At 53.0% G+C, this 16,284-nt stretch overlaps 1 protein-coding gene across 2 annotated transcripts in view; it reads left to right on the top strand.

The window, feature by feature from the left end:
- The window catches only part of ZBTB7C (zinc finger and BTB domain containing 7C), a 109,820-nt gene that overhangs the window by 79,821 nt on the left and 13,715 nt on the right, over positions 1 to 16,284 (top strand). For both annotated transcript variants that reach the window (XM_061400114.1, XM_061400113.1), the window contains exon 2: positions 13,796 to 15,001. In XM_061400114.1, coding sequence (XP_061256098.1) covers positions 13,796 to 15,001 — 1,206 coding nt within the window. The remainder of the gene's footprint in view (positions 1 to 13,795; positions 15,002 to 16,284) is intronic.

Here is a 16,284-nt window from a genome sequence, read left to right as displayed (position 1 = left end):
TCCCAGATTATTTATTTCTTACTTAGAAGAGCACTTCCCTTTGAGATGATAAAACTATTTTCTGATTTTTTTCATGATTCTTTTTAAAAATTCTAAAATTGTTGCTGTACCCATCATTTGCTTTGGTATAAGGAGTGGGGAAGGGGTCTGAATTTTGTTTCGTTTGTTTCCTACATGATTGGCCAGTTGTCCCCATCCTATTTATTGAAAAATCCATCTTAAAATAAAATTGAAATCCCACCTTTACTATTTGCTAAGTTCACATGTATATAAATTTGTGTGTGTCTGTTTATGGGCATCATCTTGATCTGTCTCTCTGTTCATGATCCAGTATCAAATGTTCTATTTTTATGACTTTATAATGTGTTTTCATATCTGGTAAGGCTGGTCCCCTTACTCCCATTAGTCATCTGTTTTAGAAATCTCTTGGCTATTCTTAAGTGCCTATTTTTCCATGCGAACTTTAGAGTTAGCTTATCTAATTTCAATAGAAATTCTGCTTGATATTTTTATTGGGACCATATTGCATTGATTGAACTATTTAGAGGGGAACTGGCATGTTTACAGTATTATAGCTCCCTATCCGAATGCAGCTATACTTTCTATTTAAAGAGTGCTTGAGTCATGTTTTAAAACTCTCTTTATATGGACCTTACACATTTCTTATAAGCTTATTCTTAGGTGTTATATCTATTTCCTTTGCCAAGTAAATGGGATCCTCTATGTTTTTGAGCTTGTCCATTGTTTGTATAGGAAAGTATCCAGTAATATCCTCTGCAAATAATGATGTTTTTCACCAACTCTTTTCTAACTCTTTAACCTTGTATTTCTTCAACATTTTTGATCTTGAGACTTCAAAGAGGGACCAGACTTCCGAGATATGAAGAAATTGCTAAGCCTGTTCTGGCGCTTTTTTTGGCTTTTTTGGGCTGGGGACTGACGGATGGGGGGAGGGTGGGGGATTCTTGTCCCTTGAGAATATTTTCACTGTAATTTATGGTAGTCTGGGGACCAAAACCCTCAGTGCAAATGGATGATGAACGGTGGTGGTCGGGAGATGGGGGATGGGACAGTTAACTTTGTAAGGTGCGGACAGTCAGACACCCTCCCCAGAGGGTGTGAAAGCGTCCTGCCCTTGGTGCCGGCTGGGGCTTGTGGACTTGTGGGACGCACTTGCGGCTGACCCACTATGGCAGAGGGGAGGACAGCTCTCGTCCCCTGAGATGTGCCCTGGAAACCGACACGAGGGAGGCTGGACTCCAGGGACTGCTCAAAAGCGGGTGTTTGCTGTATGCCCTCAAGGAGTCCCTCCATCACAGCTGCCTGGTGCTGGGGTTCTGCCCAGACCTCCACCTACTGGCTCCCACATCCCCAGTTGTAGGACCCAGCCCACACCGGGTTCCCTCTTGGTCCATATTTCTCCTTAATATTTTGCTGTGGGTTATTCTTGTGTGTGTGTGTGTGTGTATGCGTGTGCGTGTGTGTGTGTGTGTCAGTCACTCAGTTGTCTCCGACTCTTTGCAATCCCATGGACCATACCCTGCCAGGTTCCTCTGTCCGTGGAATTCTCCAGGCAAGAATACTGAAGTGGGGTGCCATTCCCTTCTCCAGAGTATCTTCCCAACCCAGGGATTGAACCTACGTCTCCTGCCTCTCCTGCATCGGCAGGTGGATTCTTTACTGTCTGAGCCACCAGGGAAGACTGTGGGTTATTCTTACTGGTCAGGAAAGCCAGAAGCCCCTCAAAATTAGATGCAAGGTCTTGTTCAGAGCCCCGTACAGCATGAAGCCCCAGGCAAGCTGTGGCAAGTGGTCAGTGTTTGTGAATTGATTCCCATTCTGTGACTGAACCACTTGTGACAAGAGTTTCCACTCACATCCTAATTGGCCTTTCTTTGGGCACGGCTCCTGGAACCCAACAGCCGAAAGTTGTGCAGTGGGCAAGCGGGAAAATTACAGCCGAGGAGGGACTGGGCTCAAGTGTAAATAAGAAAAGGAAATGCTTGGACTTTCTCAGTGCAATAAAAGTTCTATATAATAATATTATATGGAACTGTGCAATTACGCCCGAAAATTGCAAGCTTCCAGTTTGTCCTCCCAGCCAAATGCCAGGCAGTTCTCGTGGCGGATGGCGTCTGCTTGGAAGAAAAGTGCAAGTTTTGAGGCAAATCTGAGGTTTCACTTCCTTTGGAAAACACAGGCAGGGGTGGGATCTGGAGGCCATCCGGCTGGGCCACTCATCCGGGTCTTATCTCCAAATCGAGGTGGACGGGGCAGGGAGGTCAAGGTGGCTCTTAAGAGCTGAGGCGTAACTAGGACATCTTATACCTGGACGAAGCCTGGGAGAGTGATCCTGCCCTCCTCTGCCCTCGGCCCCCTCCCCCAGGAGCTTCTCCTTACCCGGTCCCCCTCCCCCGGGATGGGTTGGAGCAGGCAGAGGGGCAGGGGTGTGGCTCTGAGCAATGGGTCAGAAGATACCCGATCCTAGCCAGTTTCCAGCCACCCTGCCCTGCCCCGCCCCGCCAGGACTGCCTGTTGCTGACCCCTCCTCAGACGCAGTGCCAAGCAGATTTCTCCCCCGATCCAGACACTTCCCTGACTTCCTTCCCCCGGCCTCTTACACAGGGGTGCGGGTGCATCTGAGGTCTCCTCTCCCTGCCATGGCTTCCTCAGTGGAGTCCCCGCCCTGACCCCAACAGAGCCTCTGCCCCTTGGCTCTGCCCCGAGGGGCCCTGTCCTTACCTCTGGGCCAGTTCTGAACTCGGCTTCTTCCTCTCCCAGTTTTCTGTGAGTTCTTTAGGAATTCCATCCATCATTCTCGTCCCTGTTTCTCCAGCCCCAAATGGGTAAACTCTGCTTAGGAAATCTGGGGCCCAAAGGCTTGGGTTCCAATCCCGACTGTCTCAGTTTCTCCGTTTGAAAATGGGTTTTGCAGAGTAAAGATAAAAAGAACCTGCCTGCAATGCAGGAGAGCCAAGTTTGATCCCTGAGTGGGGAAGATCCCCTGGAGAAGGAAATGGCAACCCATTCCAGCATTCTTGCTTGGAGAATCCCATGTAGCCTGGAGGGCTACAAAGAGTCACAAAGAGAAACGGGGTCACAAAGAGTCGGACACAACTGAGCGACTATCGAGTGCAAAAACCTACGTACTGTATTTAGGTCAGCGACTCATACCAAGCGAAACACCCGGCACTCGAGGTACGTCTCCATGGCTAGTTTAATCTCCATGGCTAGCGTCATTCTGTCGATAGCTGGAGGAATCTCAGAAGCAACCCTCTGTCTCCATATGTCACATCTCTGGCAAGCTGGGTGCCTGTCTGTCTCCCACGCTCCCCACACAGGGCCTGTAGGATTGTTTATAATGAATGAGGGCACATTCTGGGGAAGCAACTTCCAGACCCTGCCCTGGCCACTGCCCTGGCCAACTTCCAGACTCCAGGCCTATCCCTGGCCACTGTCTGAGAGCTGGGAAGATAAACGCAGAGTGGGCCTCCTCGCCCTTCTTCCACGGTGTGGAGATGGAACGTATCATACATCTTCTATCAACTGGTCACGTGTCCATCATCCTGCCTGGTGTGGTCAAATTCTAATCCCCTCCTGACCTTGCAGATAGAACACTTGTCCTCTGAAAGCCCATTGTGAGTGCACAGTATTTCCCTGTATAACCTGGCAGTGTCTCTGAGACACCTGGGGTGAGGATGGGGGTGGGGGGGACTGAATCAGGAAGTCCACCATCTGGTACAACAGCCCCAAGACTGCAGAAGCTGAGCTGTTCATGCCCTCAGAATCCAGAGATCCACCCTGGAACCTAAAGACTGAAGTGGGTCAGCAGGAGGATGCCATAGCACCAACAAGGGACCTTCACAGCCTCCTGGTCTCACTTAAAAGAAGCTGCAGCTCAGAAAGGGCATGTGGCCAGTCCAGGGTCACCAAGAACTCAGCTGTAGAGCAGAGATGAATTGTCAGTGCAGACTAGAATTGTACCTCCTCCCCCAAAGCATTGTCGCCCCCTCTGCCGACTGCACACCTGGGCATGTCTCAGCACCTCCTCTTCAGGCCCTTTCCCAGAATAGAGCTCTGGCCCTCTCACCTGGACCAGCTTCCCTTCTCCCACCGTCAAGTTCCCTGGTTCGGCAGCAATGGGCAAAGTGCAGGGCGCCCTGGGTGCACAAGTCAAGGTGGCCTGAAGGCAGGGCGAGCTCAGGCAGGCCAGCTGTGCAACCACTGTGGTGCCTTTTAAAAGAAACACTAAAATATATCCCCAGGAAGGGTTCAAATAAGTGGGGACTCTTAATCTGCTCCAAGCACAACTCCTTAAATAATTCACACAATCTAAACTGTACCCACTCCTCTGCAGGAGACAGCCCCTTTGGGCAGGAATGCTAAGAGAATAGGGCTCCCGGGGGGCTCCTGTGTGGCCCCCGCCCCCCACCCCCCGTGAGCTCATGGCTGTGGGGAGCACAGCCCACCAGCCTGCCAGCAGGGATGCCCGGAGAAGGCAGCAGAGGCAGCTGGGATTCTGAAACTCAGTAACCTGGGGCCGAGTGCTGTTTATGGGAAACAAGTGATTTATTTTATTATCCAAATTTTCAGCGGTTTAATAAGGTTTAATAAGCCTCCCAAGGAGTTTTCTGGCTCAGGAAAATCGCCTGTAATAAACACAAGTAGTAAATCCTTTATCCGAACATAAAGAGGTGTGCAGTACTTCTTAAAAGAAAACAAGTCTTTCCCCTCCACCCCGCCCTGCCTCTCTCTCTAATAAATAAAGGATGAATAAATGATTAAAGAACAAGCATTTGAAGGGATACCACTTATTTGTCCAGCCCAGATTCCCATGGCCAACCCAGGCAGCACAGAGAACCCTCCCCACAGCAGCTTCGGGTGGTCTCAGCCCCCACAGCCTTGCTCCAGGCCACACTGCCCTTAGACAACCCAGCCCAAGGGGCACAGCAGGGGTGCCCCCAGAGTATGGCCTCAGGGATATGTGAGCTCTGCAGTGTTATTGCTGGTCTCTGTCACTTGACCTCGCTTCCCTTTTGTTCCTTGGTCTGTAAAATGGGTATCGTACAGGCTTCACCTGCCACCATGAAGGTGAAAGTGCTTTGAAAAGTAGTAGTAGTAGTGAAAGTCACCCAGTCGTGTCCGACTCTTGCAACCCCATGGACTGTAGCCCACCAGGCTCCTCTGTCCCTGGGATTCTCCAGGCAAGAATACTGGAGTGGGTGGCCATTTCCTTCTCCAGGGGATCTTCCTGACCCAGGGATCGAACCCAAGTCTCCTGCATTGCAGGCAGATTCTTTACCGATTGAGCTATGAGGGAAGCCCCACTTTGAAAAGTAACAGGCTCCAAGCCACCCCTTGAGGGAGGGGATGGGGGCAGAGGCCCCAGCATGCCCACTTGAAGTTCACCTAGATGCTGTGAAGAACAAGTTCCTCTGGAAGTGGGAGTGTTAGTCATTCAGCCATGTCTGACCATTTGTGGCCCCATGGACTGTAGCTCGCCAGGCTCTTCTGTCCGTGGAAGAATACTGGCAAGAATACTGGCCTGCATTGCCATTCCCTTCTCCTTTCACTTTCACGGGATGCTGTGAAGAGCAGGTTCCTCTAGGGGGAGATTAAACAGCTCGGACACTCAGGTGCCCCGGACCCACCTCGGGACCAAAGCCCAGGAGGACAGCTGCCCCTTGCTGTTTGTCGCCCATCACTCCAGCTGCCCTCTGGGGTACCGCCCAAGTCTGTCCCGAGTGTGCCTCATCCCTATACAAACGTGGCTCGTGTCCTCCCTCCAAACTCCCACGGGGCTCCTAGACCTTGTTCTGATAAAAACCAAACCCGTGTGGGATGTGGAGGGGTAATGATGGTGAGGGTCGGGGTAAAAAGAGATAGATGCCACAGGAGACAGTGGGCAGGGCATGGGTGACAAGTCATGGGGTCTGGGGTCTCTGTCACTTCCTTACCTTGTTCTGTGACCCTGGGTGGGTCATTTCACCAGCACAAGCTTAGGTTTCTCACCAGCACGTGGGCCAAATAATTCCTTCTGTACCCGGGAATCCTAAGAAAATGTATAGAGGAAGGTGAGTGTGCCCCACAAACACGCAGCATGGTAAGTCAGGGGCTTCGGACAGCAGTAAGGCGGGGACTCGAATATCTGGTCTCAGGAGCAAAAGCTCAGGCCCCCCAGGAGTCGGGATGTGGGGAGAAGCCCTCTGTGTGGGGTCAGGAACACAGGAGTGCCTGCCTGCCAGGCTGGCCTCTGCCCTTTCACATGGTGTGCTGTGAGTGGAGGGGTCAGGCATTGGCGGGGGTGGGGGGGTGAGCAGGCAGAGAATGAGGGGGCACGACCATGTGTGGCAGAGAGGGCCCGCATTCCAGCTGTCGGAGAGCGTCTGGCATGGCCGTCATCGTTGGCAGAGGAGGGAAACCCAGAGCTCATTTCACAGAAACCAGGCAGCTCCAAGCCCTGGGCCCGAGGCTGAACTGGGGACCGCGGGCTCCAGGCATGTCTTAGCAGGGTGGCAGGGCAGGTGGGGCAGCCCTCTGCTAGAGGTGCTCTGGGAGGCGGGGCGCAGGCTGGAAGTAGAGGAGGCCCTGCCCAGCCTTCCAGCCCACATGTCTGGCCCCAGCCTCTGGGGCATTCCAAGGCCGAGGGGTGTGGCTGCTCTGCTTAGGGGAACTGCCAAGGGCAGGGTAGGGTGCGCCCAGCAGGGCTTCATGGGGCCGGCCAGCTGCTTGGGCCAGGCCTCCCTGCCCTGGCCCTGCCCTGGCCCACCAGCCCCTGGCAGGTTTCTGTGCCTATACGGACCACAGAGACGCTAAGAACCTGCTCAGAGGAGGCAGCCAGCTGCTACCTAGCCTCATTCCCAAATCTGGAAAAGAATCCACATGCCTTCTCTGACCCTACAGAACCCTACCCTTGCCCTCCTGGAGACACTGATTCTGCCAGGCCTGGGCAGGGGAGGGGCTAGAGGCTGGAGAGGGGGGGCACTCCCAGGGCAGAAAGAGCCTGCCAGCTGGGGCCAGTTCGCCATGGGGCAGATGGAAACATCACTCTGGGCCCCAGATTTGCTCACCTGAGCGTGATTCAAGGAGGTGCTGGATTTGTGCATCACAACAATAGAATTGTCCTGAAATTCACATCACTGAGGCAACCATGGAGGACAGGAAAGAGATGGGACTGGAGTAGAAATCAAGCTGTGACTCGGGGCAAGTGACTCAGCCTCTCTGATCCCCACCAAATGGGAATCGTAATAAGGATGAAATGAACAGATAGAAATACTTTAGGAATGATAGGGTTCTGTTCAAATATCAGGTGTCCCTAAGGCAGAGGATTGGGGCTGCCCACCACCTTCTGTAGGGACTTCCCTGGTGGCTCAGATGGTAAAGCATCTGCCTACAATGCAGGAATGAAAGTGAAAGTGAAGTCGCTCAGTCGTGTCTGACTCTTTGTGACCCCATGGACTGTAGCCTATCAGGCTCCTCCTTCCATGGGATTTTCCAGGCAAGAGTGCTGGAGTGGATTGCCATTTCCTTCTCCAGGAGATCTTCCCAACCCAAGAATCGAACCCGGGTCTCCCGCATTACAGGCAGACGCTTTACCGTCTGAGCCACCAGGAAAGCCCCGGATTCAATCTCTGGGTTGGGAAGATCTCCTGGAGAAGGAAATGGCAACCCACTCCATTATTCTTGCCTGGATAATCCCACAGATGGAGGAACCTGGCAGGCTACAGTCCATGGGGTCGCAAAGAGTCAGACACGACTAAGTGACTCACTTTCTTTCTTTTCTTACCACCTTTTGTGACTTTAAGCCTCTCCCTACCATGTATTTGAACCAACCTTGTTCATTCAGCATCTGCCATGTTCCTGCTTGATAGCATCCTGGTAATGATACAGACATATAAGAGACAAACTCTGCCCTGGAGCAGATGAGAGCCATGCAATTACTTCCCCAGTTCCCAGATAAGCAAACTTGAGAGCAGCAGGAGTATATACAAAATTTACCCATCCCTGCACTTCATGTTCCTAGTAAAGCCAGCCCTAGAACACGGGGCACCTACCAGCCAGGCAGCCCCACACCTGGCTGGGGGCACAAGCTTGGGCATCAAAGCATCTAGCTCTAGTTCTAGCTCTGATACTAATGTGCTGTGTGACCTTGGGCATCAGCTCCTCTCTGTGCCTCATTTTCTTCATCTGTAAAATAGGCATAAAGTTTCTACCCACCTTGCCTGCCTCTTTGGGTTAGGAGTCCATGAGACAGGACATATGGAAGGACCTTGGATGATCATGATGTCCTCCACATGCCAGGGTAGCCCTGGGAGTGTCTTTGGGAGAGGTGATTAAATAGTGTGATCTCTGCAAAACTATACAGAAAGCAAATTAGTTCCTGGTATGATCCTGTCTCCCTCTGCCGAGACCCCTGTTAGGACTCTGGTCCCTCCTGGACTTCATAATTGCCAGCAGTGGTTGAGCACCTCCTCTGTCCGAGCAGCACTGACCTCATTTGATCGGCCCAGCCACTCTATGGGGTGGACATTATTATCATCCCCACGATCAGATAAAGAAACTGAGCTCAGGAGGGTGATACTAAGTGCCCGAGGCCAGAAGTGACCCAGGACGTCTGAAAGCAGGGTCCTCACTCTCCACCTCCCATCAGAAGCCCTCTGTGGTCAGATGGCCATCAGCCAACTTCAGGCACATGCTGGCTGAGAGCAAGTTCTTGTGAGAGCCTGCTCGGTACCCAGGTTCAACACACTTTCAGAGGGGACTCTAGAGATCCAAAGTTTTCCAGATCCAAATGCTATGGGGCTGGTCCTTCCTGCCTCTCTGCCCAACAAAATCCTCTCTATCTTTCACAGCTCAGAAAGGGCCCCTCCTCCTGCAAACCTGCTTGGATCCCCCAGCCCACAGGGGTCTGCTATCTCCCTGTCCTTATTTTTCATGTGCCCTCAGCCCTGAGTCCCCCAGGCCTCCATGGGTCTCAGGCCCCCTGGTGCACACCCCTCAGCTCTGTCTCTGATTAAATCTCTAAACCTCTGACAGGTAGGGTCCCAACCCTCACTCCCATATGGACTTTGTAGGAGCAGCATGGTAAAGAGGAATGAACATGAGCTTTGGTACCAAAGCAGCCAAGTTCAAATCTTGGCTCAGACACTGTGTCTGCCATTGGGCAAGTCACTCACCCTCTCCATACTCTTTGCCGCCAAATTGGAAGTGATGATAAAAATGTGTACCTTTCAGGGTTGTGTTGGGTGAAGAAGGATTAGAGGTTCAATGGCAGACATGTTACAGGCACTTGATTAACGGTAGCTGGTATTGATTGTTATTAGAAATGTTGGCCTGCTTGCTTGAATGATAGGGTTATTAGAATAGGACACAAATGAAAAACAAAAATTCAAGTCAAACTCAAAAAATTAGTTCTGGAGGACTTCTAGAGCCAGGTTTTTCAATGCATTTCTGAAGTCTAAGGCCCTCTCTCTCCAAAGGCTCCACCTCCATCTCGTCTCCATTCCTATCGTAGGAGCAGGCCCTCCCCTTCTTTCGCTGGTGAGTTGAGGGCATGATGAAGCTCCCTGTAGTGGAAGGGGACAGGTAGAGTACCTGAGGCAAGTGATATTCTCATGCTGTAATGGAATAAACCTAGGCCAGAGCTGAGAAATGCTGCTCTTGCCAGATAAGCTATATGGGCACACCTTGGCTTCTAGAACCTTCCACTGAGGGCACATACCCAGGGGAGGCTGTGGTGGGCTTCACATCCTCTGGAATGGGGACCACACCTGTGCCCTTGCTCCATTTTCAAGCGCCTCTTTCCCCCTTTCTGTCCTCTGCCTTTATTTCTGGGCTCTATATTTTTTCTAGCCCCTTCCTACGAGCCTCTCCTAACTGTTAAGAGGTTTGGTTTTGCTTTTCGTGTGTGTGTGATTTTCTTTCCTGAGCGTATTATTCTTGGAGACAGAGTACCTTCACTTGGGCCATGGGAGGGAGGGCCCGGGTGGGAAGGGGGGCTGGACGTTCAGTCCTTCTGGAACACTGCTGTCTGCAGACCCTCCAGGCATGGGAATCTCAGGGTCACCAGGGAAGCTTCTAGAGGGCAGGGTGGGGGCACTTCTCCCCCAAAAGTCAATAAAACAGCAAGCCACAGCCCCCCTTCCCCTGCTACCTCCTGCCAGGAAAAACAGCCCCCACCTCCCAGCTCTATGGTTACTTCTGTTCCTCCAGGAGTGGGACAAAGACTCCAAACCATGCCACGGTGAGAAGTCACTGCTGGACAGACCAGCTTTCAAGTCCAGAGTCACCCAGGCCTATTGCCCCCCTCCTCATGGCCAGATTCCCTTTGTGCTTCTAGCTCCTCAAGGTCGTGTGTGCAGGTGTGCTAAATCACTTCAGTCGTGTCCAACTCTTTGTGACCCCATGTACTGTAGCCCGCCAGGCTCCTCTGTCCATGGGATTCCCCAGGCAAGAATACTGGAGTGGGTTGTCATGCCCTTCTCCAGGGCATCTTCCCAACCCAGGGATCAAACTCATGCCTCTTATGTCTCCAGCATTGGCAGGCAAGTTCTTTACCACCAGTGCCACATGGGAAGCCCCTCCTCACAGTCATGACTCCAGTATCAGATTTCCCCTGTCCATCCAATGACAAGATGAGAAAAGAGAAGCTCAGAGAGGTGGTGGGGCCTCTCAAAGTCACACAGCTGTGGTTCCTGACCCCCAGGCCCTAGCAGACCAGGCTCCCAAAGCTTGGGAGGCAGGACATGTCAAGTCAGGATGGTGCGATCCATCCCTTGGAGCGCTCGAGCGAGACCCTGACCACTCCCATCCCATCCAGTGGGTTCCCAACTCCTCTACTTAAGAACATGGGGATGAGTCTAAGGAATTGCAGGAATTTTTCCCTGAAAAACATTTCAAAATCATTTTTGTCTTTAAATGAATTAGCCCTTGGCAAGCAAGAAAACTTGCTTGAAAGAACTAATTTCTTGAGGTCTTACTGATTTGGGCTTTTAACAGTTGAGGGGGCGTTTCATTCACAAATGGCATTTTCAGAGGAAAAGGGTCCTCTGAGGGTCAGGACCCTGCTACCATTAGGGCAGCTTTGTGGGAATTAGAAAAAGGTATCATTTTCTCAATACATCTACTTCCATCTATCAAACAAGTGTCATAATATACTGATTTTGTTAGAAGATAGTATTTAACTGCCATTGCCAGAAAGTATCCTGATAAATATCACAGATCTATAATGTCTATGAATAGTCAATAGTGCCTCTGGATAGCCTGTTGTATCGTCTGTTATCTCCCTGGATTATCTGTTATCTATTGGTGTATAACAAATTACTCTAAAATTGAGCAACTGAAAACAAGAATAAACATTTACTATCTCAGAAGCAGCTTTGCTAAGTGGTTCTGAGTCAGTCTCTTTCATGAGGTTGCAGTGAGGATGTCAGGGGGCTGCTGTCATCTGAAGGCTTGACTGGGGCTCAATGACCCAGTCTCCTGGTGGTCACTCACACAGCTCAGCCCCTCGCCCTGTGGACCTTCCATAGAACTGTCCTGATGACATGGCAGCTGGCATCCCCCGGAGCGAGTGATCCAAGAGAGAGCCAGGCGGACACAGCAATGTCTTTTATGATTTTGCCAGCATTTGGTGTTGTCACTTCCTGTTACTTTAGCCACTCTGGTAGATGTGTGGTGCTCTCTTATTCCTCATTGGTGGATCTTGCTCCACCTTTTTCATAGTTGTTATGTCCCTGTAAGCTCTTTTAGAGCAGGGCCTGCTCTGTCTGCTCTCTGTGCATTCCCACACCCCAGGGCAGTGCCGCGTTCAGGAAGAAACCCAATGACTATTCAGGCAACGAACACATGGCCTGCAGGGCCTCTGGTCCTTTTTAAAAACAGCAGGAAAACAGCAAGGCCTTTGCTCTAGGAAACGGCTTGAACACCTGCCCAGGTGGGATTGCTCAGGGAAGGCTAAGGCCCTCCATCACCCATAGAGAAGCAGGGAGGAGGGGGCGGAGGCACCCTGACACCCTGATGCCCCACTGGGTCCCTGGTGCCTCCAGGTCACTCGGGGCCCACATTGTGGGCCTGACACTTCTCCCTTGTCCCTTTCTGCTGCATCTGCCTTCTTAGGGCAGAAACACCCAGAAGATAAGTGTATGGGAACTCCCAGAGCTCTTGCCACTGAGCCGTGGGGCTTCCAGGCTTTGTTTTCCTTTTTCTTTTCTCCCCACTGTAACTGCACCCAGGGAAGGACCAGGTCTTGGCTAGGATTTATCTATGGGCCATGACCAAGCTTTGCCCAGAGTAGCAGGGCCCTCCATGTCCTGGCATTAAAAATTAAGGTGGCTTGTTGTCCAAATTGACTCTTTTCTGCTCCCTGAAGGGAGTGGGTGCCTGCTGTCCTCTGCCCGGACCCCTCCTTCTGACCCCCCTCCCTCCTAGCAGCTATCCCTGGCCACACTGTGTTTAATGTATAGATAATCCTGATGTATCTCAGAAGAGGCTTCTCCCCACAGGGATATGTTTCCCTGAGAGTAACAGAATACTGACATGATAAATTAGCTAACAATGCACTTGAATTTAATACCAAATATAACTTGAATTTAACACTGAATATAAATATTTATCAAATGGCTCGAGATATACGTATGTAGGAGGTCACTGTTTTTTAAAAAACCAAGAATGGCAAGTGAAGGGAAACCTCATCGACTAAGATGAAGCCAGAAGTTGAGGGCAGAAGGCAAACCACCTGCTGTAAGGCCCCCATTCCCTTGCAAAAAAGGGGTCACAGAATTGGTTTAAGGTTTCTAGTAACTGTGTCAGTTTGCTAGGGCTGTGATAACAAAGTACCATGGAGCAGGGCTTAAAGAACAAGACTGATTTTCGCACAGTTCTAGAGAGCTGGATCTAGTCCAAGATCAAGGTGTCGCAGTCTCCATTTCCTTTGAGGCCTCTCTCTTCAGCTTGCTGTCTCCACCCGCCTCCACCGCCCCCTCCGCCCCATGTTCTCACATGGTCTCCCCTCTGGGGGTCACACTGCATAAGATCCCACTCTAGGACCCCGTTTTAACCTTAATTACCTCTTTAAAGATCCTACCTCCATACACAGGAACACTCTGACATCCTGGGGCTTGAGACTTCAACATGATGGAGCTGGACCAGGGAACAACTCAGCTACCGTTAGCACTCCCGTTGTTAGTACAGCCACATCAGTAGCCAAAGCAGCAAAATGGGAGTCTGTGCAGGAGGCAGAGGATCTGTGAAATAAACCAAAGCGTTCTCCCAGCAGGAGCCCCGAGTCATGAGAGAAGACTCCCCCTTTGGCCCCTGACCGGCAGACGTGGTGGGAGTCAGGAGTGGCCCCCATTCCCGCAGCGCACAGAGCAGCGGAGTCTCACGTGGCCGGCCAGCCTCGCGTTCGGGACTTGCACATTCCCAAAGTGGAATTTGGTGAAATCGTGCCCGAGAGGAGATTCCATAGCCTTTGCTAAAAGGCAGGCGCCAGCTGCCCGATGAGGGGCCTAGCTTTCAGGGCCTTCAGGGTCCTGGGAAGAGCCCAGTAGTACCTTGAGAAGAGGCACTTGGGAGTGGGGTTCTGAGTGACAGGTTAGAGTGGGGAAAGCTGAGGAAGAGGGGTCAGCTTCCCTAGCAGAGAAGGAGGGAGGGGAGCCCCAAGCAAAGGCAGGTGTGGGATAGGAGAGCACCGCCTAGGCCCACCAGCCTGGCCTCTCTGGGCCAGGATCCCAGAGCTGGTGTCCCCTCCAGCCAGGTCCTCTAATTCAGTCTCTTCCTGTGTGTGCCCCCGCAGGGCTCCGGCTGAGAACATGGCCAATGGCATTGACGAGCTGATCGGCATTCCCTTCCCCAACCACAGCAGCGAGGTCCTCTGCAGCCTGAATGAGCAGCGGCATGACGGGCTGCTGTGCGACGTGCTCCTGGTGGTGCAGGAGCAGGAATACCGCACCCACCGCTCGGTCCTGGCCGCCTGCAGCAAGTACTTCAAGAAGCTCTTCACGGCCGGCACCTTAGCCAGCCAGCCCTACGTCTACGAGATCGACTTTGTCCAGCCCGAGGCGCTGGCCGCCATCCTGGAGTTCGCCTACACCTCCACGCTCACCATCACCGCCTCCAACGTCAAGCACATCCTCAACGCTGCCAGGATGCTGGAGATCCAGTGTATCGTGAACGTGTGCCTGGAGATCATGGAGCCCGGGGGGGACAAGGAGGACGACGACGACGACGAGGAGGATGATGATGAGGACGAAGAGGAGGAGGAGGAGGAGGAAGAAGAGGACGACGATGATGACACGGAGGATTTTGCTGATCAAGAAAACTTGCCTGACCCCCAGGACATCAGTTGCCACCAAAGCCCTTCCAAGTCGGACCACCTCTCGGAGAAGGCCTATTCGGACACACCCAGGGACTTCCCCGACTCCTTTCAGGCCGGCAGCCCGAGCCACCTGGGCGTGATCCGGGACTTCTCCATCGAATCTCTGCTGAGGGAGAACCTGTACCCCAAAGCCAGCCTCCCCGACAGGAGACCCTCCTTATCTCCATTCGCCCCGGACTTCTTTCCGCACCTCTGGCCAGGGGACTTCGGTGCCTTTGCCCAGCTGCCTGAGCAGCCCATGGACAGTGGGCCCCTGGACCTGGTCATCAAGAACCGCAAGATCAAGGAGGAGGAGAAGGAGGAGCTGCCCCCACCCCCACCGCCGCCCTTCCCCAACGATTTCTTCAAGGACATGTTCCCGGACCTTCCCGGGGGGCCGCTGGGCCCCATCAAGGCGGAGAATGACTACGGTGCCTATCTCAACTTCCTGAGCGCCACCCACCTGGGGGGCCTCTTCCCGCCCTGGCCGCTGGTGGAGGAGCGCAAGCTGAAGCCCAAGGCCTCTCAGCAGTGCCCCATCTGCCACAAAGTTATCATGGGGGCGGGGAAGCTGCCGCGGCACATGAGGACCCACACCGGGGAGAAGCCATACATGTGCAACATCTGCGAGGTCCGCTTCACCAGGTGCGCAGGGCTGCCTGTGGGGGCGGGGCGGGGCGGGGCGGGCCGGGGGCGGCACAGGGGCGGGGCTGGGGGCGGGGCGGGGCGAGATGGGGCGGGGGCGGGCCGGGGGCGGGGCTAGGAGGGCCGGAGGCGGGGCGAGATGGGGGCAGAGAAAGGGCGCGGCTGGTGGCCGGGGGCGGGGCGAGATGGGGCGGGGCGGGCTGGAGGCCGGGGTTGGAGGGCCGGGGGCGGGGTGGAGAGAGTCGAGGGCCACCGGATGGAAAGGGGGCCACCGAGATGGGAAAGGACCCAGGTCAGGGGAGGTCCACCGGGGTCGTAGCCGCACAGCAAGCTCATTGTCACAGGTGCTGGGCATTACCAGGCGCAGTGATTTTCAAATATTTTCTCATATTACCCTACTAGGTGGAAGGCCAAGATATGAAATAGATCCGAGCAGAGCCGTCTGGTTAAGGCGGAAGTAGGGAAGCTCCCACTGCAGACCCAGGGAAGCCAGTTTGAAGCTCCCCAATAGCGTGCAGCAGCACCACCCTCCCCGCCCTTTTTTTTTTTATTTGGAGCACAGTCAGCATGCCAGGACCTCTCCTGAGTGGATTCCTCAGACTACCCCTCCCGCCACGTCCTGGAAGTCAGGGAGGGCCATGGCCTTTGTCCACAGATGGGTGATCTGTCTCCTAGTAGCTAATTAGCCACCCCTAAGCCCAGTTGGGAAATGGCAGGGCTAGGACTTGAACCTCAGTGAGACCCCCGGAGGCCCTTTCAGTCCTATGTGGGGTCAGACCTTCAAGATGTGCCTCCTTTTATGAGGTCCCCCTTGACTGTCTGTGTTAGGAAGAGGGTTAACTTTATGCTGTTATGAAAGTGGAAATTTGAAATCAGTACATGATAAACCTTTCATCTTCCCTGGACTGTGTTCCATTCAGCACTCAAGTATTATATACCTTCTCTGCACAGCAATTTTTGTGATCCAAACTGACTGGTGGGATCCTTTGGGGTCCGATTTGTCCAGGGCTAGGTTTCGATGGGCCTCTTTGGGGGAGATAAGGTCTGTTGGTATCAATGGTGGTCACTGATGTGAGGCTGACCCTCACAGCCATGTCCACGGTGGGGAAGGTCCTGGTGAGTGCCCTGCATCAGGGCTTCGTCATTTCAGTGTGTCTCTCTGACGTGGACAGAGCCTGGTGGGATCTGCCCTGGGACGGTGACTTCCTAGTCCAGGTGTTGTTCCCACCCTGCCACTGTCCCCATCAAGGAACCCACCTGGAGAAACCCACACTGACCCCAGT

Source organism: Bos javanicus, chromosome 24 (genome assembly GCF_032452875.1).
Source record: "Bos javanicus breed banteng chromosome 24, ARS-OSU_banteng_1.0, whole genome shotgun sequence".
In the NCBI taxonomy this organism is placed as follows: Eukaryota; Metazoa; Chordata; class Mammalia; order Artiodactyla; family Bovidae; genus Bos; species Bos javanicus.
This window is presented reverse-complemented; position numbering and strand designations above follow the sequence as displayed.